Source organism: Cryptococcus depauperatus, chromosome 2 (genome assembly GCF_001720195.1).
Source record: "Cryptococcus depauperatus CBS 7841 chromosome 2, complete sequence".
Classification (NCBI taxonomy): Eukaryota; Fungi; Basidiomycota; class Tremellomycetes; order Tremellales; family Cryptococcaceae; genus Cryptococcus; species Cryptococcus depauperatus.
Genome location: NC_089469.1, coordinates 2,165,133 through 2,180,558, shown reverse-complemented (window position 1 = coordinate 2,180,558; position 15,426 = coordinate 2,165,133). Strand labels below are relative to the sequence as shown.

The 15,426-nt window shown below is 44.2% G+C and overlaps 4 protein-coding genes across 4 annotated transcripts; 1 reads left to right on the top strand and 3 right to left on the bottom strand.

The window, feature by feature from the left end:
* Positions 1 to 616: 616 nt before the first annotated feature.
* On the bottom strand, positions 617 to 3,553 carry L203_102148 (eukaryotic translation initiation factor 3 subunit C; the record flags this gene model as incomplete). The annotated part of the gene is made up of 4 exons (XM_066211576.1): positions 617 to 2,050; positions 2,108 to 2,653; positions 2,837 to 3,268; positions 3,332 to 3,553. The coding sequence occupies 4 exons, from the start codon at positions 3,551 to 3,553 to the stop codon at positions 617 to 619; spliced, it is 2,634 nt and encodes an 877-aa protein (XP_066067673.1).
* A 482-nt stretch (positions 3,554 to 4,035) lies between these two features.
* On the bottom strand, positions 4,036 to 7,105 carry L203_102147 (uncharacterized protein; the record flags this gene model as incomplete). The annotated part of the gene is made up of 7 exons (XM_066211575.1): positions 4,036 to 4,140; positions 4,190 to 4,264; positions 4,317 to 4,796; positions 4,847 to 5,119; positions 5,168 to 5,661; positions 5,708 to 6,608; positions 6,662 to 7,105. 7 exons carry the CDS (start codon positions 7,103 to 7,105, stop codon positions 4,036 to 4,038), a joined length of 2,772 nt encoding a protein of 923 aa, XP_066067672.1.
* A 582-nt stretch (positions 7,106 to 7,687) lies between these two features.
* On the top strand, positions 7,688 to 13,318 carry L203_102146 (uncharacterized protein; the record flags this gene model as incomplete). The annotated part of the gene is made up of 17 exons (XM_066211574.1): positions 7,688 to 8,839; positions 8,891 to 9,070; positions 9,128 to 9,337; positions 9,385 to 9,510; positions 9,564 to 9,800; positions 9,855 to 9,999; positions 10,058 to 10,341; positions 10,390 to 10,548; positions 10,598 to 11,274; positions 11,327 to 11,831; positions 11,885 to 11,994; positions 12,045 to 12,319; positions 12,375 to 12,586; positions 12,631 to 12,694; positions 12,743 to 12,962; positions 13,012 to 13,084; positions 13,139 to 13,318. 17 exons carry the CDS (start codon positions 7,688 to 7,690, stop codon positions 13,316 to 13,318), a joined length of 4,809 nt encoding a protein of 1,602 aa, XP_066067671.1.
* A 228-nt stretch (positions 13,319 to 13,546) lies between these two features.
* L203_102145 (uncharacterized protein) lies at positions 13,547 to 15,031 on the bottom strand (the record flags this gene model as incomplete). The annotated part of the gene is made up of 4 exons (XM_066211573.1): positions 13,547 to 13,655; positions 13,711 to 14,618; positions 14,666 to 14,764; positions 14,810 to 15,031. 4 exons carry the CDS (start codon positions 15,029 to 15,031, stop codon positions 13,547 to 13,549), a joined length of 1,338 nt encoding a protein of 445 aa, XP_066067670.1.
* Positions 15,032 to 15,426: the final 395 nt, after the last annotated feature.

The following is a 15,426-nucleotide window of genomic DNA, read 5'->3' as shown; positions in this document are numbered from 1 at the left end:
GGAAATTGGGTTTCCATCTATGAGAGTGGCTTATCTAGCTTAACATAAAAATGGCTCCCATGTTTGAGCAAGGCCACTCTCCTCACGACCCGGTATGTGAACTCTAGAGAATTTGTAGCTCATATCGGAGCTATTCTTTACTCTGTCTGTTATTGCCAGAGACACTGGCAACTCCACCAGATAGAGGAGGTTTGATGAATCTGTGTCTTTGGCGCCCGGTGTTGGATTTGGCATACCGTGAGTTGTACCATGTGAACTGGATGGGTGGGTGGTGGTTTGGAATGTATATATGGCAAGTTTTGTAATTTCATAGGGCTGAGCCGCGAGCGAAATTGGCTTTTTGGAGGTTGGTAATGGAACAGGTTTCATACGTAAGGCAAAGACTCTTGGAAAGATAGAACAAAAGAAGCACTGTATTGTTTATCGTAGCAGACTTATTGGAAGGCAAACATCATTGCGATAAAGCACATCAGTGGAAAAGTAGTATGTTTAGGAGTAGCCACAGCATCTGGCGATGCTGTGGCTACTTGGGCTGTGATTAGCAAAGAGCATAGACCATCGTTACACAATGCATAGCTTGGAAGCAACAGACATCTAGAACGCATCATTACCCTATTCATTGCGCTGCTACTCTTCTCGTTGTACCCAAGCCACTGTTAAATCCCCCTCTACCCCGTCCCCTGCCCCGATATGTTCCTTTTCCACCCCGTCGTTCGCCTTGTGTTCGCCCTCCCTCCCCACCAGCTGCACGAGCATCTCTGTCAGGCCCTTGTCCCTGGTTTCCGAGCTTGACGTCGAGAGCCTTTTCATTCTGCTCAAGCATGGAAGCCGTTCGCTCAGCCAACTGTTGGGCAAGTCTCTGGATTTCTGTTTGTTCGATGCGGTGGAATATGACGACGCCGTCGATTTGGTCTAGCGACGCAGTTAGTTCATCAGTGTAAATCATTCGGGAAATGATAGAAGTGATTCGAGAAACAGAGAGGTTGAATGTGGAAGCGAGGTGCGAAAGGGAGAGAGAGTCGTAATAAGTAGAGTAAGTGAACAGTGACGTTCGGAGACCCTCCTCTTGGATTTTTTTAGCAAGGATGTTTTTGACATCGGCAGCATTGTCCAACAAATTCCAGACTTTGATGGAAACAATGAGATCCCTAGCCTTTTCCCATTCACCCGTCTGCAACGCCCTGCTCGCTTTGATGATATGATCTCGAGTATTTTCGGGAGGTCCCATGAAAGCCTGTCTATCGGCCAAGTCCAACAACCTCTTGAAAGTTTTGCTAGTTACTTTTCTTCTCTGTTCTTCAGTGTCTACACTAGCGAGTAAGGGAATCTCGACAAGCATGCAAGAAGTGAGATACGCAGCCTCCAGTAGTTCCACATTCAGGTGCATGTGGAAAGGCAAAAGTCGTCGTTTCTCAAGAAGTTCATGTTCAGGAGAAACCTGGACATTGTACCTCTGCACGCTTTGAGCTAACAACTCTTTTTGCCTCATGGTGAAAAACATTTCTGACAAGATCGTCTGGCATTCGGGGATGAAACCACGTCGAAATGCAGCGAGACCAAGCTGCATCACAGCACGATTGTATAGGATTTGGGTAGTAACGTCAGCATGTTGGATGGTGTCTTGAAGATGGGACATGAGCAAAAGGTCGCGAGCCTGGTGGTATCGACCGTGAAGAGCCTGGTTGAAAATGTGATAAAGAATAGCACGGGCACGGAGAACGGGGGCATCTGACTGGTAGATGTAGACAGCAAGGTCATGAATAACACCACTGGCGTCTCGAGGCACGTCATGAGGGATGATGGCGGACCACAAGCCCCCAGAGGTTTGGCAAACATTGTCCTCAAAATGCTGAATGATGGCATCAGGTTTGGCATAGATGTGTTCAAGGCGTCTAATGACAGAACGGGTGGTGCTGTCGGCAATTTTCTCACGCTCGAAGTAGGACTGAGTTTTAGCGATGGCCACATATAGGGAGACCTCAGACCTGAGTCGGTCGATATAGTCATCACCTTTCTCATGGGCATCAGTGTGCTGTAGAGTCTTGATGAACTAGACCTTATCATCAGAAGATAGTATCTTTTTTTTAAAATAAAATAAAAAGCTAACCTCATTGTCCAAGCTCTCTAAAAGGCTGATGATGCTGCCAGCAACAACAACCTTCTGAATCTTGCCGTCGACAACTTCCGGAGCGCGCTCGGCAAGGTCATCATAATCAGTTACAGTCTCCTGAACAATATAATCTGGCTCCTTCAGTAAGAGGGAAACCAGTTGATTATACTCTTTCAAAGAAGCTGTCCATGACTCTTGAGGGATGGATACAAGATGCTGAGAATAGTCTAATCGAGCAGGAACAAGAGCAAGGAGGACACGTATCTTTTGGTATGTGGTTTCGGAGACCTCTAAAAGCCGAGCAAGGATACGAACAGTTTCAGCACGATCAGTGTTCTTTCTACCGCGAGCTTCAGACAACTCGGAAAGGGTCTTGAGGATACCGTCGGAAGTAAGATTGAGAGTCTTCCCTCCCTTGCCAATAGTCATAAAGTCGGCGGCATCGCCCTCACCAGGAGTATCAACCTCAAGAGTTTTTTTGGGCTTGACAGGAGCAGGAGCAGCATTGGCCTTGTCGTAAGCGGCAGTATAGTCAAGGGCATCCTGTACAAGATATTAGCATATGGTTATATGAGAAGTATACGCTCGATAACGGCCGGCTGGGAGATATCTGAATGCAATAGTCTTTCGCGGGTTTAGACAGCTTTTGTATACAGACAAGTTGGCAGTCTATATCCAATCGCCACTTGTTCTGCCGAGCGAATCACTACAAAAAGATGTACATACCGTTCGATAAAGCTGCAGCCAAGTGTCGTACTCTTTTCCCTTCCTTTTTAATGTCTGTCTGATAGTGTTCAACGCCTTGGCTTTGAGCGGGGCCATTTTTTTGTTTGCCAACTTTTCTGCCGAAATAGTTTTGTTGACATCTTCTTCAACAGAAATCAGAGTCTCAAGAAATCGGGGCGGGATATGACCAGCAGGAGGAACTGCAGAGTTGACAACAGAGTTGTAATGCCGAGTAATGAAGCGGAAAAGCTTTTCGAGCTCCCCAGATGCAAGAACCCAGTCATGATTCTTGACAGCATTTTGAATATTATGAATGGCAGCTTCCATCTCGGCGAATCTCTTGTCTTTAGCGCTCAGGACAATTGTCTTGTCTTCCTCCTCATTTTCTTCGTCACTAGAATCGGCACCCATTAAGAACTTGTTGGCAACGGCCTGTGGTCGTATTGGTTAATAGTCAGTGCTTCCATTTCTTCTGTGATCGACATACAAACCCACCTGTCTTTCGTCACCGCTGTCACTCATTTCCTCTTCCTCTTCATCTGAGCTTTGTTCACTTTCATCCTCATCACTGTTCAAAAACATGGAAGCCTTGTTCTTCTGTTTCTTTTGGGCAAGTTTCTGGTCCTGTCGCTCACCCTCGGAGCCGGAAAGGATTGACTCCTCAGAGTCACTGGATGACTCGCTGTCTGAGCCTTGAAGCTTTGCGAAAAACGACATAGCTGGGCACTCAAAATAAGAGAGTTTGAGAAACTTGGTTTTTTCTTCAAATTGAATGAAATCTTAAGAATTGTCATGTCCGCCACTATAAAAAATCCGAAATGCCGATCATAAATCTCACCATGTACTTTAAGGATGCATTTGCTTCCGTTCATTATTGTCTTGACATTATTCATTCAACTTCATGCAATCCCAATGAATACTTTAACTACTAACTACTGGCTGATGCGTCATAAACCAGCATAAGACTGAATATGTAAAATGCTATCATGTATATAATCTATCTACTTTTGCTATACTACTAGGTAATCCAATGTACACTAAAAGATGTTTCTTGCTACCTGTGGTATCTACTTATGAATTGATCTACTCATGATTGATGTATATAAGGATGCTAGTATCGTGGCCATATAGACCTGGGTATATGGCTATTTAATGAAAACAATTTGCAGTTTCAGAGAGCAAGAAAAGTCTGAAGTGAATCAGACAGCGTAACGCTCTGCTAGGCGTTGACGAATGACAGGTGGGAAGCTGGACATGTGAGTGTCCCAGGCGGCGCCGAGACCATTTTTGAACCCCTGAAGAATCTACCATAGTGTATGAGCATTTTTAATCCATTCTGCGCTCTTCACATACACTTCGGAACATGTCATCAAGCTGGGCAGAAGGGTGCTGCCACTTGCAAACAGCATTGCAAAACCACACAAAGCTCTGATCGTTTTCAGCCTGTGCTATCATAATACACTTAAGCACAGAAACTCACGCCTTGAATACCCTCTGGGTTGTTACTAATCATCATACACAAACCTCTGAAAGCTGAATCCTTTTCATCATTATCCTTGATCTCCCACAAAGCCGTACACCATGCCTGCGCAAAGTTGGGAAGTTCAGGAGCCACAAGAGCTGGACAAACGAGGCCGAGTCTACCAATGGTCACAGCAGCGTTTTCAGAAAGACTTTTAGGCGACTTGGAATTGAGCAAAATCGGGATCAGTCTCTGGATAAGAGTGGGGACAAAAGGCTCAAGGGCAGAGGCGTCATTATTGAACTGCAATGCAACCTCGCCTACTGCCCAAGCAGCGTTATTGCAGACGCTAATGCAATCTATTGGAGGTTCAACCACAATCTGTTCAATCACGGAAGGAAGTATCTGAGGAACAACGGGTTTAAGAATGGGGAAACATGACATGGCCATGTCGCCCAATAAAGCGTGAGCAGATTGACGTATGGAGGGCTCGTAGTGCTATTGACTGTCAGTTTCGTCGTGCATCTACTATTGGGAAGCAGGCTCACTGTCAAACAAAGAGCCATCAAGTGCAACAATGGCGGTTGCCCTTCTGATATCAAAGGGTGGATGTTCTCTCCCATACCTTGCACTAATCCGCTCAACAAGTCAAGCGCAACAACGATAAACGTTCTGTCAGGTTCTTCAACGTTGTCAGGATCCTGGTCGAAGGCTTGATATGTTTGAAGGGTGGAGTGAATGATGTTGAGACATCTTTGATAGACTGGGGGAGTATAAGCAGCAAAAGTACTGCCAGCAGCAATAGAAACAGAAGACAAACACTAATCACAGTTAGTCAAAAAGAGAAAATTAAATCACAGATGACATACCTCTAAAAGAGGCACCAAATCCGGATCATTATCACTCAATTTCTGCCATCTGTCAATTAGAGGGGGCATTAAAATTTCCAAGTACGCTGGCTGTCCCATAGCATTACCGACGTGATCCGCAAGGGTTCCAATAGCATCATACAGGATCAAAAGATTCTTTTGTTGATATTTGTTAAACGCAAATGTCAAGTTTCTCAAGACAGGTTCAAGATAAGGGGCCATCTCTATTCCAGCTTCTTCTTCTAAAGTTGCGAAAGCCGAGCATCCAGCTTCTTGAACTCGCTTGTTGTGGTCAAGAACCATGTGAAGAAGGCCTTCCATACAAGGAATGAAATATTGAGTCTTGTCCTGGGGACTAACTTGAACGATCCAAGAAGCATATCGACCAAGAGTCCAACAAGTGATGGATCGGACAAGGGCCTTTTTATCTTCAAGGGCTTTCAAAAGGAATGGAATCAACTGAGGAAGATGTGGTTCAAGACCAACAATACAACCTGTACCTGTTTAGCAACTGCATGCAACCACCGTCGTTTGACTCACCCTCTGCGATGGCACCCAAAGCCAAGATACCACTCTCCCTAACCTGCCACTCCTTATCAAAGATCTTGTCTCGTAGATGAGGCAATAAAATATCCAATAAGTCGGTTCCAAAAGATACCGCCATGACATCTAAAGCAGCTGCAGAGCACTTTCTGATATTCCATTCTCCAGTAGCATCCTCATCATCGTAAAAGTCATCATCGTCATCTTCTTCTTCGGCATCTTCATCGAAGGCTTTGTCGGCAGCCTCACGGGAATGTGTGGCGCCTTTAGAAGACGAAGGGTCATTAGATTCGTGTGTCGCATGTACTTTGGAAGAATAATGACGTGGAGCAATGTCAGTTTCTTTGTCGGCAACGTCTTCATCGTACTCGTCAATGTCGAGAACAGCGATATCAAAGTCAGAGTAGACCATTCCTTTGAGCAAAAGTGGCGCGATCTTGGGAAGATAAGGGCGAAGTTGATCCTTAAGGTTGGCATCTTCTGCAAAAGTAAGCCAAAACTCACAAGCCTCAAGCGCGACGGTTTCATCATCGTCTTGGGTGCAATATGCAATGTAATTGACCACATTGCCCATCTCTGGTACAAGTTTATCGGGTCTTGAAGAAAGAATCAATCCCAAACTTGCGCAGACCGATTTTCTTATATCTGAGCTAGAGTCTGAAGCCTTTGAGAACAATGCTCGAATGTAATTATCGATATTAGCCATGATGGCAGCAACTCGAATAGCGAGGAGACTCTGAAGTATTTGAAGAGTATAGAGACGAATTTTAGGATGGTCATGATTTGTAAATTCGATGAACTGAGGTATAAGGTGATCCAGAAGATCACGGCCTTGAACCTGAAAATCGAGCTTATGTGGAGCATCTTCGCAGATTTTCTGCAAGGAATTGAATGCACCCTATACAACATAATCAATTTTTCAGCAATCGCGAGCCAGGAAAAAAAGCCCACCTCAACGATATTTTGGTCAGTTGAACCCATTCCCTTTGTCAACGCATCCAATGCCTCTGGCCAACCGCCGACCTCTTCATTTGAAATTAAGCTTGTTATCACTGTTCCAACGGTTTGCCTAACGATTTGATCTGGATCCGCAAGACCCGTCAGAACAGTGTTTTTGACATAGTTCATAGCTCTAGTGTCATTCTCATTGGTGGTAGGGCCAGAACGCTGATTGACGGCATTTTTGAGTAACAAACCAGCCACAGCACGGTGTGAATCTTGCTCGGTCGTGCAGTGGATCAAAACATGAGCGAGATAAGCAAGGAAATCTGGGACAAAACGAAGTTGCTCCAGACGATTGGCGACGTTCCGTTGGACCTCAGAGTCGGTACTGGAGGTGTCCCTCAGCATACCAAGGACCTCTTGGAGCCCCTGTTCCGATGGCTGCCAGGACATCTTTATAGTCTCTGCCCGTTTCTTTGAAGAGAGTTGAGCGCGTTGCTTTGTATGGGGAGAAGAAAAAGAATAGATTGCGTTTAATGTAAATCAGACAGCTGTGGGTGGACACAAAGCTTGAACCACTTTGTTGGCGCGCGGCACTTGAAGTGGCCGTGAATGTGGCACTCTGCCCAACTATGACAATGATTTAAAAAAAAATCATCTCTAGGTATAGTATGCATAATTGTGAAAGAGATGGAAATGGCATGGCATGGCATGTTTACGAGATCATATATGCATGAATTGGAGCGATGAGTCTTCCACTTGGTTCCGCCTTGAAAGTCTCTTTCATGCGGCTTTCAATGTAAGCTTGGCTGACTTATAAGTATTATCGTAATTAAAAGCGAACAGGGAAACTTTCTAATGCTGCTTGAATATATGTAATAGGAAATTGGACCATTATGCAAAAGTTGAATACAAATATAAACGAATGGATAATAATGCCGAGTTTGTTTGAGAAGCCCCCCACGACCAGACGGAGATGCTAATATTTCCGCGACGCGACGCGACGCGTTTTTGGTACAAACAAAACCAACTCAAATGAACCCTATCTCATCTACATTTGAATTTGAATTTTGTCTGCATCCACTTAATCGAACTGACGAAATGCCTCCAAGGCGATCAAACAGGGTGGTCTCGGACGTGTTATCGGCAACTACAACGGCCAAAGCAGCACGCAGCAAGAGGTCGGTGGTAGTGTCGTCAGCGCTTGAAGACGATCAGGATTCAGTAGATGAAGCTGGTGGTTATATTGAAGAAGAGGAAGAGGACGTTAAGCCCAGGGCAAGAAGAGCCCCTGTAAAATCTCGGGCAAAGGCTATCGCGCCTTCAAAGCAGAAAATCTCCACAGCCCTGGTTGTCTCTAGCCAGGAAAACACCGATGAAGAGGTGGCACAACAAAAGCCCCAAAAGAAAGCTTCCATAGCTGGCAAAACGAAAAGGGAAAAAGATTCTGTAGTTTTGGTCAAAGAGGAGCCGGAAGACAGGCTGGAGATATCTCCGCCCAAAGCAAAAGACAGTAAAGCTTTTGCTCGGAAACCCCAGCCACAGACGGATAAACTGGTAGTCACTTCTGACGATGAAGACGAAACTGAGGAAGAACTCCAAAACGCCCTCCAAAGTACAAGAGCGTCTATTTCTAACCCACCTCACTCTGAGCTTGCTACACCTCAAGTCAAGCAGCGCGAACAAAGTGAAACACCCAGAGCTTCGATTACCGCTCCAAAAATCAGGATTGAATGTGCAGATTCAGATAACGAAGGAAACATTACTGCTCGTCAAGGCACACCAATCAGATTTCCTCAAACTCCCCAAAGAGTTCCCATTACACCCTCTCAGCGACCCATAGCTACACCTTTACGGTCCCCTCACGTCTTAGCCTCAACGCCAGTTCCTTCATCAAAACAAGTCAATACCAAGCCCCGACTAACCATCCATAAGCTTGTTTTAGTCAACTTCAAGTCTTATGCAGGACGACAAGAAATAGGTCCTTTCCACAAATCTTTTTCGGCTATAGTGGGGCCAAACGGAAGTGGAAAGAGCAATACTATTGATGCCTTGCTGTTCGTCTTTGGATATCGGGCAAGCAAGATGCGCCAAGGGAAACTTAGCGAACTGATTCATAATTCTGCTGGCCATGAAGGTCTGGAGAGTTGTTCCGTGGAGGTTTGGTTTAAGGAGATTATTGATCTAGTGAGTTATTTCAATCTTCTTCAAGTACTATCTAACTTACACAAAAAACAGCCTGGAGTTGACAACTTCCTTCTAGTCCCCAACTCCCAAATCGTTGTTAACAGGACCGCTTATCGTAACAACTCTTCCAAGTATACTATCAACGACCGATCTAGTACTTTTACAGAGGTGACAACGCTTCTTAAAGGGAAAGGAATTGATCTCGACCATAATCGATTCCTTATTCTCCAGGTATGTGTGGTCCTTGATGTATTGGTTTGTGTGATGCTCACGCAAAGTACACTACAGGGTGAGGTCGAGTCAATCGCCCAGATGAAGGCCAAAGCTCAAAATGAGCATGAAGATGGCCTCCTCGAGTACTTAGAGGATATCATTGGCACAGCAAAGTACAAAGAGCCCATTGAGCAAGCATCGCTTGAAGTTGAGGCCCTCAACGATGAAAGAGGCGAAAAGATGAGTAGATTACGAGTTGTGGAAAAGGAAAAGGCGTCACTTGAAGTAAGTCTTGCAAGACGTTTCGATAAAGCCGCTAATGGAGCATTTAGAATAAGAAGCAGGAGGCCGAGGAATACTTGAGAGCTCAAAACAACCTTACTCGCAAGCAGTCTCAATTTTTTCAGCTTCACATGCACACCATTCAGCAGAATCTTGACATTACTTCCAAAGCCATAGTTAGTCGTTCAACCATGTTTGAGGTTTGGGCTAAATCTTAATGTGCGTGCAGGAAAACCTCACCGCCCAACTTCAGCAAGAACAACAACAAAACGCTCACCAACTTTCGGACATTGACGCTCATCAGAAAGACTATGAAGAGTACGCTGCTGAGTACGAAAGTATCAAAAAATTCGTGGACAATCTTGTCAAAGATGTTAAAAAGTTCGAGAAAGAAGAAGTCGGATTGCAAGAGAAGAAAAAACATCTCGACACAAAAGCGAAGAAGATTAAGAAGATCATATCCGATGTTAGTAACATGGTTCAGAGACACGGAAATAATGAATGACGCTTTTGAACGTAGGATGGGCATGCTAAGTCGGAAACTGCTTCCGGAATCGATAATTTCAAAGAGAATTTGGAAAAGAACCGCCAAAAAGTAACTGAATTAGAGGAAAAACTTGAGTCTGAGCAAGCTGAGCTGGAAGAGGTAGTTGAAAGTCTAAAAGGTATGCTTGCATCATAATGATCTTGTGAAACTTAGATTGCTGACAATACCATATCTAGACAAAACTGCTGTTTTCACTACTCAAATTGAAGCCAAGCAACGAGAGCTTGAGCCTTGGACAGCCAAAATTAGCGAAAAACAGTCTGCTATTGATGTCGCGAAGTCTGAACGTGATCTTCTCGCAGAGAAAGCTACTGGTATTCAGGCGGCTCTGAACGAAGCTCAAAGCAATTTGCAAGCTCTCAAAGATGGAACTAATAATAAGCAAGAGGAATACAGTAAACTCAAGAAAGAACTAACCAAAATCAAAAAAGCTATCTCAGATGGAGAGTTTACTCTTGAGGTATGTGATGAGTGAGATTAAGACTCCATCGTTGACAAGCTCTCGTAGTCAATGAGCTCTAAGTGGGAACAGCTTAGAAGCAAAGTGTCTTCAGCCAGATACAAAGCCGACGAGGCGAAAGCTTCTCTGGCTGCTGATAAGAGCGAGAATGCAGTGTTGAGCAGTTTGAACAAGTTGCGAGACCAAGGTCGTATCAGGGGCTTTCATGTGAGAAAAGTCTTGACTTGTTATCTACAATGACTGACATGTATCATAGGGACGACTGGGTGATTTGGGAGTTATTGACGACAAATACGACGTTGCCGTCACAACTGCTTGTCCTATTCTGAACCACCTTGTTGTAGACACTGTCAAGCAAGGCGAAGCGTGTATTGACTTCTTACGAAAGGGGAATATTGGTCGAGCCAACATAATGGTTCTCGAAAAACTCCCTTCCAAAGCACCACTCACAATTCAGACGCCAGAGAACGTGCCACGACTGTTTGATATGATTAAACCCAAAGATTCAAGATTTGCTTCTGCATTTTATAAAGGTGTCGGCAATACACTTGTCGCTAATGATCTCGAGCAAGCTCAGCGGATAGGTTTTGGTAGTTCTCAACGATGGAGAGTCGTTACTCTTGCCGGACAACTCATTGACCCATCTGGTACCATGTCAGGAGGTGGTAATCGTGTTGCTCGTGGCGGTATGTCTTCAAAATTAAAAGCCGATAAAGTGGCCCCTCAGGTCGTCGCGAGTCTTGAACAAGAATCTACTGTAGCTGAACTTGAGCTACAAAAATTTCAAGAGGGACAAAAAACTATTCAAAGTGAATTGGAAGGATGGAAGAAGAGATTACCCGAGATTGAGATGGAATTGGAAAAAATCGAGCTGGATCTTCAAACTGCTGGCAAAAGAACAATTGAGGCAGAAAAGAGATTGGCAGAGTTGCAGTCAGTATCCTTGTCAATTCTGCATTCGCTACAAGTACTAATGTTGATGTAGATCCCAAAGTAAGCCTGATGCTGCTGACGAAAAGCGTATTAAGGTCCTTGATACCGAAATCGCAATTCTCGCCAATGAGACAGACAAACTGCGAAATCAATCTTCTGCAATTACTGAAGACATCAAGTCTCTTCAAGAAAAGATTCTGGAAGTTGGTGGTGTTCGCCTGCGTGCTATTCAGTCCAAGGTTTCCACTACAAAAGGTCTGCTTGACCTCGCTAACGAGTCCATCACTAAAGCCGAAATTGGTCAAGCAAAATCAGAGAGGGACAATGAAAAACTCGAAAAGTCTATTATTAAGAACAAGAATAGTTTGGAAGAAGTGGAGGCCGAACTCGAAATAGTCGAAGGAGATCTCAAAGCTTGCTCCAGTGATTTGGAAGCTATTAGAGGGCGATTGCAAGAAACAAATGATTCCAACGACGATCTTCGAGAGGCTCTGATGGAGAAAAAGACTACTTTGGACGAGAAACTTGAGGGTATCAATGCCTTCCGGGCCCTTGAGGTATGTTTTGTTCCTGCCATGTTAATAGAACAAAAGATTGACACCATCTGAAGATGGAAATTAAGCAAAGCATTGATGATAATGCTAGACTGCAAAAAGAGAACAAAGCCATGCTGATTTCTTACCAGAAAAAGCATGAGGCTCTTGAGCTTGTCTGGGTTGAGTATGTATCATAATGTATCCTGATGTGCCAATTGCTGACAATGTTAACAGTGATGACGAGGAAGACGATGATGAGAATGGGGACAATACCCAAAGCCAAGAAATCAATGAGACGTCTATTGAAAATAATCTGGAAATTGGGAAGGACGAGAAAGTGAACAAAGAGAAAACTGAAGAGAGCACTCAGCACGTCAGAGACGAAGTCAAGTCTGAGAAAGCTTTCCATCCCAGAAACCACAACAGCATGGAGTTGGTTGAATACAGCCCGGACGAATTGATATCATTCGATAAGAAAGTTTTGCAAGCAGAGATTATTGAGCTTGAAGGTGTGTTTTTGTCTGCTTCTTTCCTCTGTCCTGTCGTTGACACCGTTCGCTACAGAAACTGTTGCTAAAGCTCGGCCAAATCTTAATGTTCTCACGGAATACCGTCGTCGAGAAGCAGAATTTCTCGACCGTGCGAAGGATTTGGAAACAGTCACCTCAAAGAGAGACATAGCCAAAGCTAGATATGATCAGTTGAGAAAAGTGAGATTGGACGAGTTTATGGCAGGGTTTACTGTCATCACCACCAAACTAAAGGAGATGTACCAGGTGAGTGTTCAAAGTTCAATTACGGATGGCACTGAATTGTGTAGATGATTACAATGGGCGGCAATGCAGAGATTGAATTGATCGACAGTATGGATCCTTTTGCCGAGGGTAGGTCTACAATAGCTTTGCCGACCGGCTTATGCTGACGTTTTCAAGGTGTTGTTCTCTCAATCATGCCGCCCAAGAAATCATGGAGAGCAATAGCAAATCTTTCTGGTGGTGAGAAGACCCTGGCGTCACTTGCTCTTGTGTTTGCACTCCATGTCTTTAAGCCTACACCGCTTTATTTCATGGACGAGATTGATGCGGCTTTGGACTTTAAGAATGTTTCCATCGTTGCCAACTACATTCAATCTAAAACTCAGGCTGCACAATTGTAAGCCCAAAACATTATCACAAGATGGAAGAATCTTATTGTGTTGTAGCATCGTGATCTCTTTGCGAAATGATATGTTTGAGCTTGCCCACCGCCTTGTCGGAATCTACAAGACGAACAACGTAGGTTTTGTTAGACGTATTCTGGTTCCAACTTTTTGCTAATTCTCATAACAGTGTACCAAAAGCGTTGCAATTGACAATAAGGACCTTCGCTTGCAAGCACGTCCAAAGAGGACTGGTGTTCTTCCTACACCGGGATCGATGAGAATACCGCCCACTCCTACACCAAGAAAAAGAGTCAATTCAGGTACAGATGAGGAATTACCGACGACACCAAGTACTACAGTCGCCTAAATCTCTTTATAAACTCTTGCTTGTGATCTTATATTTTGGACTCTTGTTTTTGTTTCTGTGGCTTCACCAGCTACTTGAGTGCAATTGTTGTATTTGGTAAACTTATTTTCTATGAATTCCTGGCCATGCAATTTAGACCATACGGAAAATGTAAATGTCCAAAATGAGCTGATATGTCTCAATGAAAGCATATATCAAGTACTTCAAAAACTCTATTGAATACCAATCTCACACCCATTCGCGAGGATTCTTTAGCACTTGTAAGAGCTTCCCCTCTGGTGTCTTTGGATCTTTTCCCACTTCAGACATATATTCCCATCGTGCCGTTTGTGGCAAACTATTGTATTTCGTCAGCTCGGGGTACCAACACGAGCCAACAATCATGAGCCTACCTCATCAATATACTCTCAACCCTCGCTCCTGGTGTGTTCAATCCGAATTTAGTTCCTCGGTCGTAAACCAAATTGAACTCGACATATCTACCTCGTCTTAACTGCTGCCATCTTCTCTCTTCTTCTGTCCATTTTCTATCTTTGTGCTTGTATACTATAGGAACATAGGCCGGAAGGAAAGCAGAAGAAGCAGATTTGATAAAACCAAAGATCTTTTCTGGTGATGGCGGAGGAAGGTTAGAATTAGGAGGAGCATGAATATGAGAAGAGGAAGTAAGGTCATCGAAAAAGATACCGCCGACACCTCGCGATTCTCCACGATGAGCGATGGTGAAGTACTTGTCGCATTCCTTCTTGAACTCTGGCCAATATCGGGGGTTATGCCTGTCGCAAGCTTCTTTCAAAACCTTGTGGAAGTGGACACAGTCTTCCTCAACAAGGTATGAAGGTGTCAAATCAGACCCACCGCCAAACCACCAAGCTTTGGGCTTGCCAGTCTCAGGATCATCAATTTCAAAATAGCGATAATTCAGATGGACAGTGGGAACATGAGGATTCCTGGGATGGATAACAATGGACAGCCCAGTAGCGAAGAAGGGAACAGTTCCAGTTGGTTCAGGCAGAGAGGGGTGGTCAGGGAGCATTGCCTTCTGCGCTCTGGGAGGCAACATACCGTGCACAACAGAGACGTTTATGCCTGCCTTTTCAAAGACTCGGCCTCCACTCAAAACACAAGAGGAACCTTCACCTCCCTCAGGACGTATCCACGCATCACGTAGGAATTGAGGAGGCTCAACGGAAGGCGAAAACTCATTGGGAGCCGAATCTGCCTCAATCTTTTCCATGGTTCTGACGATATGGTCTTGAAGAGATTTGACCCAAGTAGCCATTCTAATACGCATTGGGTTCTACGTAATGTCAACGATCCTCAATGAGTTCGCCGAATGATACTTACCGCAAGGTCATCCTTTTCAATCGCATCCATTGGCACCCATGGGAATCCATCTGCCTCGACAAAATCCACAGCGGGCACAGCATCACACCTAGCAATGTTCTGTCGTCAAATAAGCAACAGGCAATCACAAGATAAGTCACATACCGAGCCCTTGAATCCTTTATATACTTCGACACCCATACCTATAACGAATCCGGTCCCGGCACATCCCAAGAGCACCTTTGTTTTGTTGATAGAGCTACCTCCAGTTCCTTCTGTACTGGCAACATATGTTCGGCGAGCGAGCGGCCTAGACTTGGTAACATTTGTCTTTAATAAGGCCAGTGAACGAGATAAACGTCTTGGCGGAGGTGTTCTCAGCGACATGTTGGATATGGCAAACAAAGATGGTTATTGAGGCGAATCAATCCTTATATGATTGAAAAGATGGAAAATGTCGGAAATGGACCAAATGAAAACAAATATTGAGTACTGCAGCCCTCAGTGGTGACTGACCCGTCTGGCCACTCCAGACTATCCAGCTTTTGTAGAGTTGAAGTCTTTTAAAATAAAAAGGCGAAAAGTTTTTAGAAAAGAGAAATTTAAATGAATTGATGGTAGATACATAATGAACAAAGTGAAAGTCATGAACTATTATAAAAAGTTATGATGTCATAACTTTTTTTATTCAATATCCAACGCCTTAATCTATTCATCTTTTACTTCTTGTATACCTATCTGAGATTTTGTAATTACAACAAAAGAAGTTATACCAAGTAGTT